This window comes from Oncorhynchus keta, chromosome 7 (assembly GCF_023373465.1).
Source record: "Oncorhynchus keta strain PuntledgeMale-10-30-2019 chromosome 7, Oket_V2, whole genome shotgun sequence".
Classification (NCBI taxonomy): Eukaryota; Metazoa; Chordata; class Actinopteri; order Salmoniformes; family Salmonidae; genus Oncorhynchus; species Oncorhynchus keta.
In genome coordinates, this window is record NC_068427.1 from 40,896,396 (window position 1) to 40,910,212 (window position 13,817).

Sequence of the window (13,817 nt, forward strand, 5' to 3'; positions counted from 1 at the left end):
AACTGGACCTGAGAACACAGCAGAGCTGACAACTGTAGTCATAGAACAACCAAAACACCAATCTCCACTTTTTCTTCCTGCCTACCTCGGCCCCGCCTCCACAATTTCTTATTAATCTCTCTAAGAGGAATTCTCTTCACCAAACAGGGATATTTATTTGATTCCTTCTCCTAGGAATGGTGACGTTTAATGTCCTGTTGGAGAGGGGCAGAGTATGTATCCAAAACAAATGAAAAGAATGACTGACCAACTTTAACTGTATGTCTGCAGTATGTGTGTTGGAGAGGGCCAGAGAGAGGGTGTAAGTCTATGTGTGTTGGAGAGGGCCAGAGAGAGGGTGTATGTCTATGTGTGTTGGAGAGGGCCAGAGAGAGGGTGTAAGTCTATGTGTGTTGGAGAGGGCCAGAGAGAGGGTGTAAGTCTATGTGTGTTGGAGAGGGCCAGAGAGAGGGTGTAAGTCTATGTGTGTTGGGGAGGGCCAGAGAGAGGGTGTAAGTCTATGTGTGTTGGAGAGGGCCAGAGAGAGGGTGTAAGTCTATGTGTGTTGGAGAGGGCCAGAGAGAGGGTGTAAGTCTATATGTGTTGGAGAGGGCCAGAAAGAGTAGTGGTGAGTCACCTGTGAGGGTAATGAATCTCAGAGGATCCGTGTTGATTGCCACACAAAGCCAGCTCTGAAAAAGGGGGGAGGGGGACAAACTTGACACTTCTCTCCCTGCTTCCGTCATCCCATGGGGTCATTGTTTTCCCCCTACCAGCGGTAGACCATCGCTCTGTCTCTTAAGCTACATAGCCAGCGGACGAGGTCTTCCTCGTCCGCTCCTCCCTCACCCCCTCCATTTAATTCCTTACCAGCGGTACACATCCACTCTGTCTCCTAAACTACTTAGCCAACTCCTCTGGGCCTCACTTCACCTCCTCTCCTTTTCCCACCACAAGTCAATACTTCAGCCTTGTTGTCAGCACCTCTGATTGAATGCTCGATAAACTCCCTCTGAGTGACATTATGTAATGATGAAAAACAGGGTTCACAGGAGGTCAGAGTTTCAAAGAAACAGAACTGACAAAACAGGAAACACAGCATTGCAAACAAGACAAACTTAGTTCAGTTTGTAGATTTTAGTCCTTGCCAGAGAATAACCTCATATAGGAAAAGCATGCTGGTGCTTCATGGGGAGGAAGTGTTGGCGTCACCCAAGAATGTTCCCTATAATCTGGCACCCCTACAGTCACTCATTATTCAGGAGCCCTCTGTTAATTGTACATGTTTAATTAGAACAACACTGCAGCTAAGTATGCCTCACTGGATCAGAACAACACTGCAGATAAGCATGCCTCACTGGATCAGAACAACACTGCAGATAAGCATGCCTCACTGGATCAGAACAACACTGCAGCTAAGCAAGCCTCACTGGATCAGAACAACACTGCAGCTAAGCATGCCTCACTGGATCAGAACAACACTGCAGATAAGCATGCCTCACTGGATCAGAACAACACTGCAGCTAAGCAAGCCTCACTGGATCAGAACAACACTGCAGCTAAGCATGCCTCACTGGATCAGAACAACACTGCAGATAAGCATGCCTCACTGGATCAGAACAACACTGCAGCTAAGTATGCCTCACTGGATCAGAACAACACTGCAGCTAAGCATGCCTCACTGGATCAGAACAACACTGCAGCTAAGCATTCCTCACTGGATCAGAACACTGCAGCTAAGCATGCCTCAAATGGATCAGAACACTGCAGCTAAGCATTCCTCACTGGATCAGAACACTACAGCTAAGCATGCCTCGCTGGATCAGAACACTGCAGCTAAGCATGCCTCACTGGATCAGAACACTGCAGCTAAGCATGCCTCACTGGATCAGAACACTGCAGCTAAGCATGCCTCACTGGATCAGAACACTGCAGCTAAGCATGCCTCACTGAATCAACCAGCAGGGATAACTATAAAACATACTGCTAAATGTATTGTATTTTGTAAGAGAGTGAAATTACACCCTCATTTAAGCCATTTAAAAAAAGAAGCTTAATTAGACAACAGTGAAATAGAGAGACTGAGACAAGCTATGTAAATGGTCTTTGAGCTTGTTTTAAATATTATTTTCTTGTGATTTTTAGCCAGGGCTCTTAGTGTACAGTAGTGTGGACCGCATTTTGCACAAAGGGTTGTGTATTGATTGAGATTCTGTTATGAACAAAACAAAATGGAGGAATGTTTTAGCATGACAAGCTCCCATTTCTATACTCAGTTTTGAGATAAAAAAATAAAAAATGAATAAGAGTTCCCTCATTTAAAAGTCAGAACTGCTGTATCATATGGGTCCTAACACACAGTGGCCTTCTGCAGTTATGACTCAGAATCTCACAGTTAAACACCACAGACCATTACAGTACTATGCGAAGCATCCACAATTGCCGGGTTTATCCGGGAAACAAATCATATTAATCATATAATTTTGAATGATGTGAACTATCATTTGAAAATTATTATCACCTCAGTTAGGTAGGTCAAAATATTCCATCTGTTTTAACAGTAGGCCAGACAGCGCCAAAAACCTAGCTTTTTAATAGGCAAAGTGAACGCTAGCCTATTCTTAGACAGAAATAGTTATGTAGAGCCATGTCTTGGTCCTGTGAGTCGGTGTGTGTACAGGAAATATAGAGAGGCTCCACGTGGATCGTGCTGATGGGGAGCGGAAAACTATGGAGCAAAGTGAAGCGTGTGCACAGACAGCAACACCCCTCATCAGACCTTAGCACAGCAGGCTGGTTAAGAGAAGTGTAAAATACATTTCTCAGCAGGAGGGAGCTTTGCATGATTCATTAAAACCGATAATTAACTTGTGTGGATGGGTCCGTTTTGAGCACCTCCAACTTGCTGGAAAGTCTTAATGTCATATTGACATGACATTTTTAAAAGCCACTTAGACCTATGTCTGGAGCGTCCTCCTTTCACGAAATGATTTGAAAATGCCCTTAGGATATGTCATAATTGGGATTCATGACGACGACTTTCCATATATACACACACACAAGTCAACCCTCCGGCTCAGACAAGCACGTTTATTAGTTACGATGAATATTATTTTTCATGGTTTTCTAAAATGATTGAATATATGAACCTCTAAAAATATTAACATGATATAATATTTATATTACTAATGAATCAATGCTTTGAGATGATGAAAGGGATGGTCATTATTTTAATGTCAATACTTTATTATCTTTCTAGTTTCTATCGAATAATGTTATGGTCATCATTCCTTAATGAATCAGGCATCAGGGATAGCGGTGCGCTGCGCGTCTCTCCAAAACTTACCTACAACCAGCCACAGGAGCACCTGTTTCGAAAACACTGGTGTGGTATCCGATGCCATGGTCTTCTTTATAAACGACTATCCAATGCAATAATTTGGAGAAGCGTTAAGATGAAACAGACTATAAAAGCGTCACAAATCTCCTCCCTAATGTATCCACTAAGAGACGACCCTGTCATATAATCACAGAGTTGTAATCCATAAGCATTCGACTCGTTCCTCTCAGCCAACTATGAAGGCAGCTCAACTGTCGTCACTGTCACCTTGCGCAAAAACTCGGAAGAGGTACACTTGGTTCGGGTCGTCGGGAGTTTTGCTTTCGGAGTAACCTATCCCGCCAGCTTTCTTTACGAAATATATTCGCTATCATTTAAATAAATATGCAACCAACATAGAGTCTTAATAATTCCATTAGAGTCCAAAAACCTTGCGTACACTACGAGGACATTCTTGGCAACTCCAACCAACCACGCGCAAGCGAAACATACTGAGCCAGAGTAGAGCCACCAGTGTATGCTGGGTCTCGAGCGTGCGTTCTCTTGACTGACACCAACAGAGAGTGCGTGAGAGAGCTAAGGGACCATAACCAGAATGTAAACCAGGGTTCCCCAACACGACGCATGTGATTTGATTTTACGCCCCACGTTCTGAGCAAAACAACTATATATTATTTTATTTTTGGGGGACATAAAACACCAGCAAATCAGCTCAAATTCATTTTAATTTTGGAAATCTGTTCCAAAGTATTCCCACGCATACAAATGTCAGAAAGGTTTAAAATTATTAGGTTTTAGGCAAATGTATATGTTTGGGCTTATTGGGGTCAATTTGCAGTCTATCAATTATTTTTAAATATGTTCCGGCCCCTTGAAATCGGTACGCAGCTGTATCTAGTCGATTATCCCCGATGTTGGTCAACTATTCTGGGGGTAATGCCACGTTCAAAGCAACTGGGAAATCTCGACTTCCTACTTCAGTGTGTTCAAAACACGTCTGGGGAAAAATATCGATTTTATCTTGCGAACTCGGGCCTCTTTCTAGAGCTCCGACTTTCCGACCTGAAGATCACTGACGTCATGATTTGACCTCGCATTGTTCGAGTTGGTTTTGAACGGAGCAATAGGCAGAGGCCGACTTTACTGCAGGGACTACATTACATTCAGTACTGTACATGGAAAAAATTGTGACCAACTGGTGCCTGTTACATTCAAAATGAACACTTCCTTCTGGGAAAAGTGATCAGTATCATCCTGGTGTCATTGTTGACATAATAAATATGACTTCCATCCTAGCCTACTACACAATGTGATGTCAAAGTTCATAGGCTTCAACATATATATATATATATATATATTTTTTTTTTAAAGATAATACGTTTGACCTATGGGATTGGATTTAAGGGGTTAAACCAGACAGGTTGCGCAAGCTTGACGATAAAGTAGTTCGGTCCAACCTCACCTAATGTTGCCATCTAGCGTTAGAATATATAAACGCAGAATTACAGCACCCGCAGTCCCAACAAACCGATTCAATTCCTCACTGTCATAGATTATTAATCTCTCTACCCGATAGCTGATGTGTGGTGAGCGTTCTGGCAGAAATGGTTGCTGACCATGCACCGCACCCCCCCAAGTGGGTGCTGCACATTGGTGGTGGAAAAGGTGATTCTTCGAGCATCTGGAAAGGCTCTATAGGAAATCAATGAATCGATGCCGATGGACATATAATTCATGATAATACTGCATGTACAGGAAGATAAACATTTTCTCAAAGACCAGAGATCTTAAATTGAAGAATTCACACGTTTTTAAAATTTTTATAATACTTTTTTTTTAACTTACAGAATTTACTACATTGTACAAAATTACTACTGGCATACTAGCCTACATATCCTTTAAAAAGTAATTACGTTCAATGTACATACAAGATACAAAATTGGTATGGTGACTATCTAGAGCAGTTTTTTTTTTACATCTACAATACACTTAAATACAGTGCGAATAACAAAGGTGCTCTTACAAAAAGAGGAATAAATTAAGGTACGAGAGCTACAGCACAGGTGCACTTACATGGTGAAGCACAATTTCTAACAGCAGAGAAAAAAAGTGGTATGTTTAAACTGAGAAAAGTTTCCTCTCAGAGCTTTTAAAAAAGACCACTCATTTTGGTCAATCACCATCTCTACAATCTCTGATGCAGATGCAATTCAATAATATGACAAAGAATGTTCTTGCCAGGCAAATTAGTTTATAAACTCGGCAAAAAAAGAAACGTCCCTTTTTTCAGGACTCTGTCTTTCAAAAGATAATTCGTAAAAATCCAAATAACTTCACAGATCTTCATTGTAAAGGGTTTAAACACTGTTTCCCATGCTTGTTAATGAACCATAAACAATTAATGAACATGCACCTGTGGAACAGTCGTTAAGGCACTAACAGCTTACAGACGGTAGGCAATTAAGGTCACAGTTATGAAAACTTAAGGACACTAAAGAGGCCTTTCTACTGACTCTGAAAAACACCAAAAGAAAGATGCCCAGGGTCCCTACTCATCTGTGTGAATGTACCTTAGGCGTGCTGCGAGGCATGCGGACTGCAGATGTGGCCAGGACAAAAAATTGCAATGTCCTGACTGAGATGCCTAAGACAGCGCTACAGGGAGACAGGATGGACAGCTGATCATCCTCACAGTGGCAGACCACATGTAACAACACCTGCACAGGATCGGTACATCTGAACATCACACCTGCTGGACAGGTACATGATGGCAACAACAACTGCCTGAGTTACACCAGGAACACACAATCCCTCCATCAGTGCTCAGACTGTCCGCAATAGGCTGAGAGAGGCTGGTAGGCCTGTCGTAAGGCAGGTCCTCACCAGACATCACCGGAAACAACATTGCCAAAGGGCACAAACCCACCGTCGCTGGACCAGACAGGACTGGCAAAAAGTGCTCTTCTCTGATGAGTTGCGGTTCTGTCTCACCAGGGGTGATGGTTGGATTCGCGTTTATCATCAAAGAAATGAGCGTTACACCAAGGCCTGTACTCTGGAGCGGGATCGATTTGGAAGTGGAGGGTCCATCATGGTCTGGGGCGGTGTGTCACAGCATCATCGGACTGAGCTTGTTGTCATTGCTGGCAATCTCAATTCTGTGCGTTACAGAGAAGACATCCTCCTCCCTCATGTGGTACCCTTCCTGCAGGCTCATCATGACATGACCCTCCAGCATGACAATGCCATCAGCCATACTGCTCGTTCTGTGTGTGATTTCCTGCAAAACAGGAATGTCAGTGTTCTGCCATGGCCAGCGAAGAGCCCGGATCTCAATCCCATTGAGCATGTCTGGAACCTGTTGAATCAGAGGGTGAGGGCCACATCTCACAGCAAGAACTGGCAAATCTGTTGCAGTCCATGAGGAGATGCACTGCAGTACTTAATGCAGCAGGTGGCCACACCAGATACTGACTGTTACTTTTTGATTTTGACCCCCCCCCTTTTATTCAGGGACACATTATTCCATTTCTGTTAGTCATATGTCTGTGGAGCTTGTTCAGTTTGTCTCAGTTGTTGAATCTTATGTTCATACAAATATTTACACATGTTAAATTTTCTGACAATAAATGCAGCTGACAGTGGGAGGACGTTTCTTTTTTTGCTGAGTTTATATTCATGACACAGAGAGAGAACACTTCACATCTTCTCAGAGTGGCTATTTTAAGTTAAAAAACTAAACGTGATGTGTTTTAAGTCTTTCCGTTGAGATGGGTGTTGCTCACAGATCACTTGTTCAAATTAATTGTATTTGAAAAGGTATTCTGCTTTTACCTCTACTGCATATCGTCTTGCAAATACCTACTTCTGATCTACCGCCCATCTGATATCTAAAATACATTTAATTACATCTTACGTTAGTGAATAATACAGTTGACTGACAACTTCCTACCACCAGAGATCCTGTATGTGATTGGCTTAGTGTGGAAAAGAACCAATGGAGAGAGTTTGTGATAGGCTGACAGAGGAAATAGGCCTATGAGTCATGTCACCTGTCATTGATGACCACAGCCAGAAACAGTGGTAAGACTACATGATTAGATATTACCATCACACAGACACTCCAGTTGTAAGCAGTGGACTCAGTAAGATGAAAAACTAAAGTACAGTATAGGCCTAGATACAGTAGTAATAGTGGTAGTATTAGTATTACTAATAGTAGTGGTAGGATTAGTAACAGTAGTGATAGTATTGGTAATAGTAGTGATAGTATTTCCTTACTGTGTAAAGTTATGCGATCATAATTTAACATTCTGCTAGCTTAAGGCAGGTTGTAGCTACAGCGTTTTTATATGGATACAAAATAGGAATAACATTTTAGATGTGGCTAAATTCATGCCTGCATTCTACATATTGCTGTTGTCTCTGATAACTGAGTCTTAAATCAGATTCAGAAACGTCTAGTGAGCACCAGGTCCTAACTGAACACTGGTACTTGATGGATTCACTCTGTATGACTAAATAAAATTTAAAAAAATTAAAAAACAGGACAGAAAACCATCAGTAGAAAGTCATAGTTTCATATCTTCTCAGAGTCCACATCCAGTGCTCCAGTGTTTCATATCTTCTCAGAGTCCACATCCAGTGCTCCAGTGTTTCATATCTTCTCAGAGTCCACATCCAGTGCTCCAGTGTTTCATATCTTCTCAGAGTCCACATCCAGTGCTCCAGTGTTTCATATCTTCTCAGAGTCCACATCCAGTGCTCCAGTGTTTCATATCTTCTCAGAGTCCACATCCAGTGCTCCAGTGTTTCATATCTTCTCAGAGTCCACATCCAGTGCTCCAGTGTTTCATATCTTCTCAGAGTCCACATCCAGTGCTCCAGTGTTTCATATCTTCTCAGAGTCCAGGTCCAGGTGCTCCAGTGTTTCATATCTTCTCAGAGTTCAGGTCCAGGTGCTCCAATGTAATTCAGTGGCTTGAGGAACAGATGTCCTCTTCCTTAGCACTTATTGCAGTCCCTTCCTGCTTTAAACATTTCTAAAAGGGAGTCTGTGCACTTTGTAGGAATGCTTATGACAAGAAGCAGTGAACCAACGGTGGTACTAAAATAAAAACACTGCTCCAAACTAGAATATAGTGAGACGAGGAATTCCAATGATCCAATCTCTTGATTGCTGCTGGTTTGGGAATTGTTTGGGAACGCAGTAGGAGATACTGGTTGTCACTAGGGCAGGAACTTCCCCCAGGTTTGGGAACGCAGTAGGAGATGAATGTGCTCAGGGTAGGAAGTAGTCCCCTAGTTTGGAAACACCAGGAGTAGGAAGTATTCGTTGTGAGGAGGGTAGAAGCTCCCTCCCTGGTTCCCACTCAGAGCTCAGTGGTCAACAGACCTTTGTGCTTGGTGCCGTGCTCTTTGGGTGGCTGGGCCAGAATGCTGGTGAGAGGAGAACAACTAAATAAAAAGCCCAGAACACCTACTTTTCAGTGTGCACAACATAAAGTAATGTATCAGAGTAATATTCTAGTAGAATAGGAATAGTGTATTGCTAGCCAGTATAATGTGATGCATGGGAACGTCACAACGTAATGAGAAACTGCACAAGACGGTTCACATCCATCAATCTATGCATATTGTTCCAGGAGACCTGCCTGCACCATTCATCTTTCCATTTACCTGATGTGATCACTACTAACTTGTAGTGGTCACAACATTCATCTTAACGAACAGACTTTATTCAGCAGTACAGCCAAACTTTAAAACTTCTGTAGAGATGTAGTGGGAAATTAAATATTTAGCTGCAGCTTTCACCAAGCTATTTCAAGAAGCTCATCAGGACCATAATTAGTAAATGGGGATGTTAATCACTACAGGCTTCAATGATTAAAAAGGATGGATAATTATATTGTCTACTCTTTACAACACAGCATAAGGCATGGCACCAAAAACACATAGCAACGATGACCACAATGTCCAGATGAGATGACCTAAAGAACATTAGGACACGGTAGAGATGACGACGTGCCACGACGGAGTTACCTGGTGTCAATCACATTGTGCATTTGAGAGAAGAGACGGGGGTGCAGGGCTGGGGTGAGAGCCCCCCATTCAGGTTGGAGAGGGGCGGCGGTCTTTGCAGAGGGGTCAAGGTCAAAGAGGCCGTTAGTAAAGATGGCAGTGAGTGGCTGTGTTAGAATGGGAGAAGGAAAGTGGACTGTCTGTGTCAGTCTCTGAGGCAGCTACAGTAGGGGATGGTAGACTGACGTACAGACAGACTAAATACAGACATACTTAAACACAGGCCAGACAGGCAGGCTAAAGACAGACATACTTAAACACAGGCCAGACAGGCAGGCTAAAGACAGACATACTTAAACACAGGCCAGGCAGGCTAAAGACAGACATACTTAAACACAGGCCAGGCAGGCTAAAGACAGACATACTTAAACACAGGCCAGACAGGCAGGCTAAAGACAGACATACTTAAACACAGGCCAGGCAGGCTAAAGACAGACATACTTAAACACAGGCCAGGCAGGCTAAAGACAGACATACTTAAACACAGGCCAGGCAGGCAGGCTAAAGACAGACATACTTAAACACAGGCCAGACAGGCAGGCTAAAGACAGACATACTTAAACACAGGCCAGACAGGCAGGCGAAAGACAGACAGGAGCATTAAAGCCTGGAGGACAGTGAAAGTCCATCAGTACTCACTGCAGCAGCAGGGATGATCCAGCGAGGTGATATCATGGGCTTGGATTGCACTGATGATGGCGGTAACTACAAGAGAAGAATGTTGAAGAGTTACACTCAAACACCACAATGAGGCCAAAGTAAATAGGTGACCTGTCAACATACAGTAGGCCTAATGGGTTTAAACTTGAAAGCGAATCGCACTTATTTTTGATAAGTTTGATCTAGTCAAGGCAACAGATAACAGCAGCTGAAGCGTGAGGCAGCAGACGGGGTCTATAGACTTACTACTGGGGTTGGGTCTGAGAAGTCTATCAGGTTACTGCTCAGCGGGGCCCGCAGTGACGGAGGGGTGGGCATCTTCAGCTCCTCAGGTTCGGCCTGCATAGTGACAAGCCAATCGCTACGTTACAAACAGCTATCACATTCCCACAAAAAAGGCATACAATTCTCTGTGCATTCAGATGTAGTTTCCATTCTAATGCACGGGAGTAACCAGAAAAGCAAAACACAGATTAATTGATTACCTTTGTTGGTTGCCCTCCGTTAAGTATTTCAAGGGGGATCATAGGTGCTGATTGAATGAGATCCATAGCCAACATCTCAACACTGATGAGGAAAGAGGGACAAGACAGAAGGACGAGAGTTTAATTCATTCCTATGGGGTCTGATGAGGAAGTACTGAACAATAGCAAGGCTAACATACACATTATCAATGGACACAATCCTCACAAGTGCTTAATATGCACAGACATGTATCCAGGCAGAATTGAGTCATGTCACATTAGCAGGAGTGTGATTCCCATGCTCAATCAGATGGTATCAGTGAGCTATGATTCCCATAATCCACAAGATGGCAGCAGAGAGCGGTGTAAAAACACTGTCTTGGTCTTAATATAAATATAACAATGACCACAGATTAAAAAGCCAGGGAGGCATTCCTATTACTATTCATTAGAATACTAATACGATCTCTATGTAGGTATTATTGTGACAGGGTAGGAACCAAAGTGTTGGACACTGTTTCCCAGGGGAGTGGGACCCTAGAATGTTTGGCTACATTGAACTCTCTCTTACTTCATGTAGCTAACATATTCACTTTGTTTGAAGCTCAAGATAAGAGGTCACTGGAGAAGGGCAAAACAAAGCAACACGAACTGCTGTTTTTTGTGTGTGCAGGGATGCAGTGGTGGTGTTTAGGTTTGTTTTACAACAACAAAAAAAGGGGTGATTTTCTTTCAGAGGAATTATCACCTTAACACTACAGCTGCTGCAAGAATCCCTCCTGTCAATCAACCCCAAGAGTCCTGCCCACAGAAAAGTGGGCAGCCCCTGGGAATGAGCCGTTGATGTCATAACAGAATTATGCCAAGAACCCTCATAAATATTCTAGCTGTTAATGAGCTTTGGAGGAAGGCTGTGATTGGCTTAGGCTGGCTGTGGAGTGTTGGGGTGACTCCAGGGAGATGGAGACAGGGGAGGCTTGGTGACATTCCAAGATTGAGGTTTCCTTTGTCATCAAATACTGTACAATGAAGCGTGATCATCCAATGCTTTAAATGGTGGAGACTAGAAACACAACCGTAGTGACTCTTCACAATGCTTTGAATGGTAGAGACTAGGAACACAACCGTAGTGACTCTTCACAATGCTTTGAATGGTAGAGACTAGGAACACAACCGTAGTGACTCTTCACAATGCTTTGAATGGTAGAGACTAGGAACACAACCGTAGTGACTCTTCACAATGCTTTGAATGGTAGAGACTAGGAACACAACCGTAGTGACTCTTCACAATGCTTTGAATGGTAGAGACTAGGAACACAACCGTAGTGACTCTTCACAATGCTTTGAATGGTAGAGACTAGGAACACAACCGTAGTGACTCTTCACGGTGTCCTCACTCACCTGGCTGCAGCTTCCTGTACATTGGTGTTCTTGTCCCCCATCACAACGTGCTCCTCCAGGGAGCTCTATAACATACAGAACATCAGTGGAGGTATAATACAATCAATGTGTAAGGTTGTGGTTATTTCAAAAAGAAACTTCCCACTGTACCCAACTTCCTGGTTATCCAAAAGTTTACAGTACTTATACAATACTTCCTCGTCTACATGTAAGACTCCAAAGCATCCCTGTATCATTTCTATGTTGCACCAAGATGATTTATGAGTGTCCATCGACAAAGTGCTAGCACAGACAGTATGAAACTGCTCCTCCAATAGAAATCCCTGATCACGCTTGTAGGCGATGTCATGGCGACGGTGGCTAGCTAAGCTTATGGGCAGAAACATGTAAATGGGTTTTAAAATTAACAACTAAGAAAGAATTTCTCACTCCTCCATTGACTTCCCAACCCCGTCTTGGTCTGTGGAACCTGCTTCGAAGTGTTCATGGAAGTATCGCTAAACTCTGTGGTTCTGGTGTTCAGTACCTAGAGGACAGTACCGTTAAACTCTGTGGTTCTGGTGTTCAGTACCTAGAGGACAGTACCGTTAAACTCTGTGGTGCTGGTGTTCAGTACCTAGAGGACAGTACCGCTAAACTCTGTGGTGCTGGTGTTCAGTACCTAGAGGACAGTACCGCTAAACTCTGTGGTGCTGGTGTTCAGTACCTAGAGGACAGTACCGCTAAACTCTGTGGTTCTGGTGTTCAGTACCGCTAAACTCTGTGGTGCTGGTGTTCAGTACCTAGAGGACAGTACCGCTAAACTCTGTGGTGCTGGTGTTCAGTACCTAGAGGACAGTACCGCTAAACTCTGTGGTGCTGGTGTTCAGTACCTAGAGGACAGTACCGCTAAACTCTGTGGTGCTGGTGTTCAGTACCTAGAGGACAGTACCGCTAAACTCTGTGGTTCTGGTGTTCAGTACCGCTAAACTGTGGTTCTGGTGTTCAGTACCTAGAGGACAGTACCGCTAAACTCTGTGGTGCTGGTGTTCAGTACCTAGAGGACAGTACCGCTAAACTCTGTGGTTCTGGTGTTCAGTACCGCTAAACTCTGTGGTTCTGGTGTTCAGTACCTAGAGGACAGTACCGCTAAACTCTGTGGTGCTGGTGTTCAGTACCTAGAGGACAGTACCGCTAAACTCTGTGGTGCTGGTGTTCAGTACCTAGAGGACAGTACCGCTAAACTCTGTGGTGCTGGTGTTCAGTACCTAGAGGACAGTACCGCTAAACTCTGTGGTGCTGGTGTTCAGTACCTAGAGGACAGTACCGCTAAACTCTGTGGTGCTGGTGTTCAGTACCTAGAGGACAGTACCGCTAAACTCTGTGGTGCTGGTGTTCAGTACCTAGAGGACAGTACCGCTAAACTCTGTGGTGCTGGTGTTCAGTACCTAGAGGACAGTACCGCTAAACTCTGTGGTGCGGGTGTTCAGTACCTAGAGGACAGTACCGCTAAACTCTGTGGTGCTGGTGTTCAGTACCGCTAAACTCTGTGGTTCTGGTGTTCAGTACCTAGAGGACAGTACCGCTAAACTCTGTGGTGCTGGTGTTCAGTACCGCTAAACTCTGTGGTGCTGGTGTTCAGTACCTAGAGGACAGTACCGCTAAACTCTGTGGTGCTGGTGTTCAGTACCTTGAGGGCAGCCTGTGCCTGGGCTTTGATAATGTTCCTCTTCAGGTCCTCTGGGGGGCGAAGTGGAGAAGGTACAGAGCTGCTAGCCACACTGTTCAGACACTCCTCTGTGAGCTTCACCACATCCTCCTTGTGGGGGGGACCAACACACACAGTTAGGCTACAGTATCTTCCTGTAAAGGCTGTAGTTACAATATCTCTGCTCTCCACCTTCCTTAAAGAT

At 43.8% G+C, this 13,817-nt stretch overlaps 2 protein-coding genes across 8 annotated transcripts in view; both read right to left on the minus strand.

The window, feature by feature from the left end:
* Positions 1 to 3,890, minus strand: part of ramp1 (receptor activity modifying protein 1) — a 94,214-nt gene extending 90,324 nt beyond the window's left edge. The window contains exon 1 of one of the 2 annotated variants that reach the window (XM_035774088.2): positions 3,326 to 3,890. Coding sequence is in view for 1 of the 2 variants with exons in the window: in XM_035774087.2 (XP_035629980.1) it covers positions 3,326 to 3,383 (58 nt within the window). In the remaining variant the exon portion in view is untranslated. The remainder of the gene's footprint in view (positions 1 to 3,325) is intronic. The other variant, XM_035774087.2, reaches the window with a different exon arrangement.
* Positions 1 to 13,817, minus strand: part of LOC118386431 (band 4.1-like protein 5) — a 216,691-nt gene that overhangs the window by 161,372 nt on the left and 41,502 nt on the right. For 3 of the 6 annotated variants that reach the window (XM_052522908.1, XM_052522911.1, XM_052522910.1), the window contains exons 19-25: positions 13,595 to 13,723; positions 11,926 to 11,990; positions 10,546 to 10,627; positions 10,307 to 10,399; positions 10,040 to 10,105; positions 9,362 to 9,507; positions 5,124 to 8,758 (exon numbers count right to left, since the gene is read on the minus strand). In XM_052522908.1, coding sequence (XP_052378868.1) covers positions 8,692 to 8,758; positions 9,362 to 9,507; positions 10,040 to 10,105; positions 10,307 to 10,399; positions 10,546 to 10,627; positions 11,926 to 11,990; positions 13,595 to 13,723 — 648 coding nt within the window. In that variant the 3' untranslated portion in view covers positions 5,124 to 8,691. Of the gene's footprint in view, positions 1 to 5,123; positions 8,759 to 9,361; positions 9,508 to 10,039; positions 10,106 to 10,306; positions 10,400 to 10,545; positions 10,628 to 11,925; positions 11,991 to 13,594; positions 13,724 to 13,817 lie in introns of those variants that run through there. The other 3 variants (XR_008139961.1, XM_052522912.1, XM_052522913.1) reach the window with 3 other exon arrangements.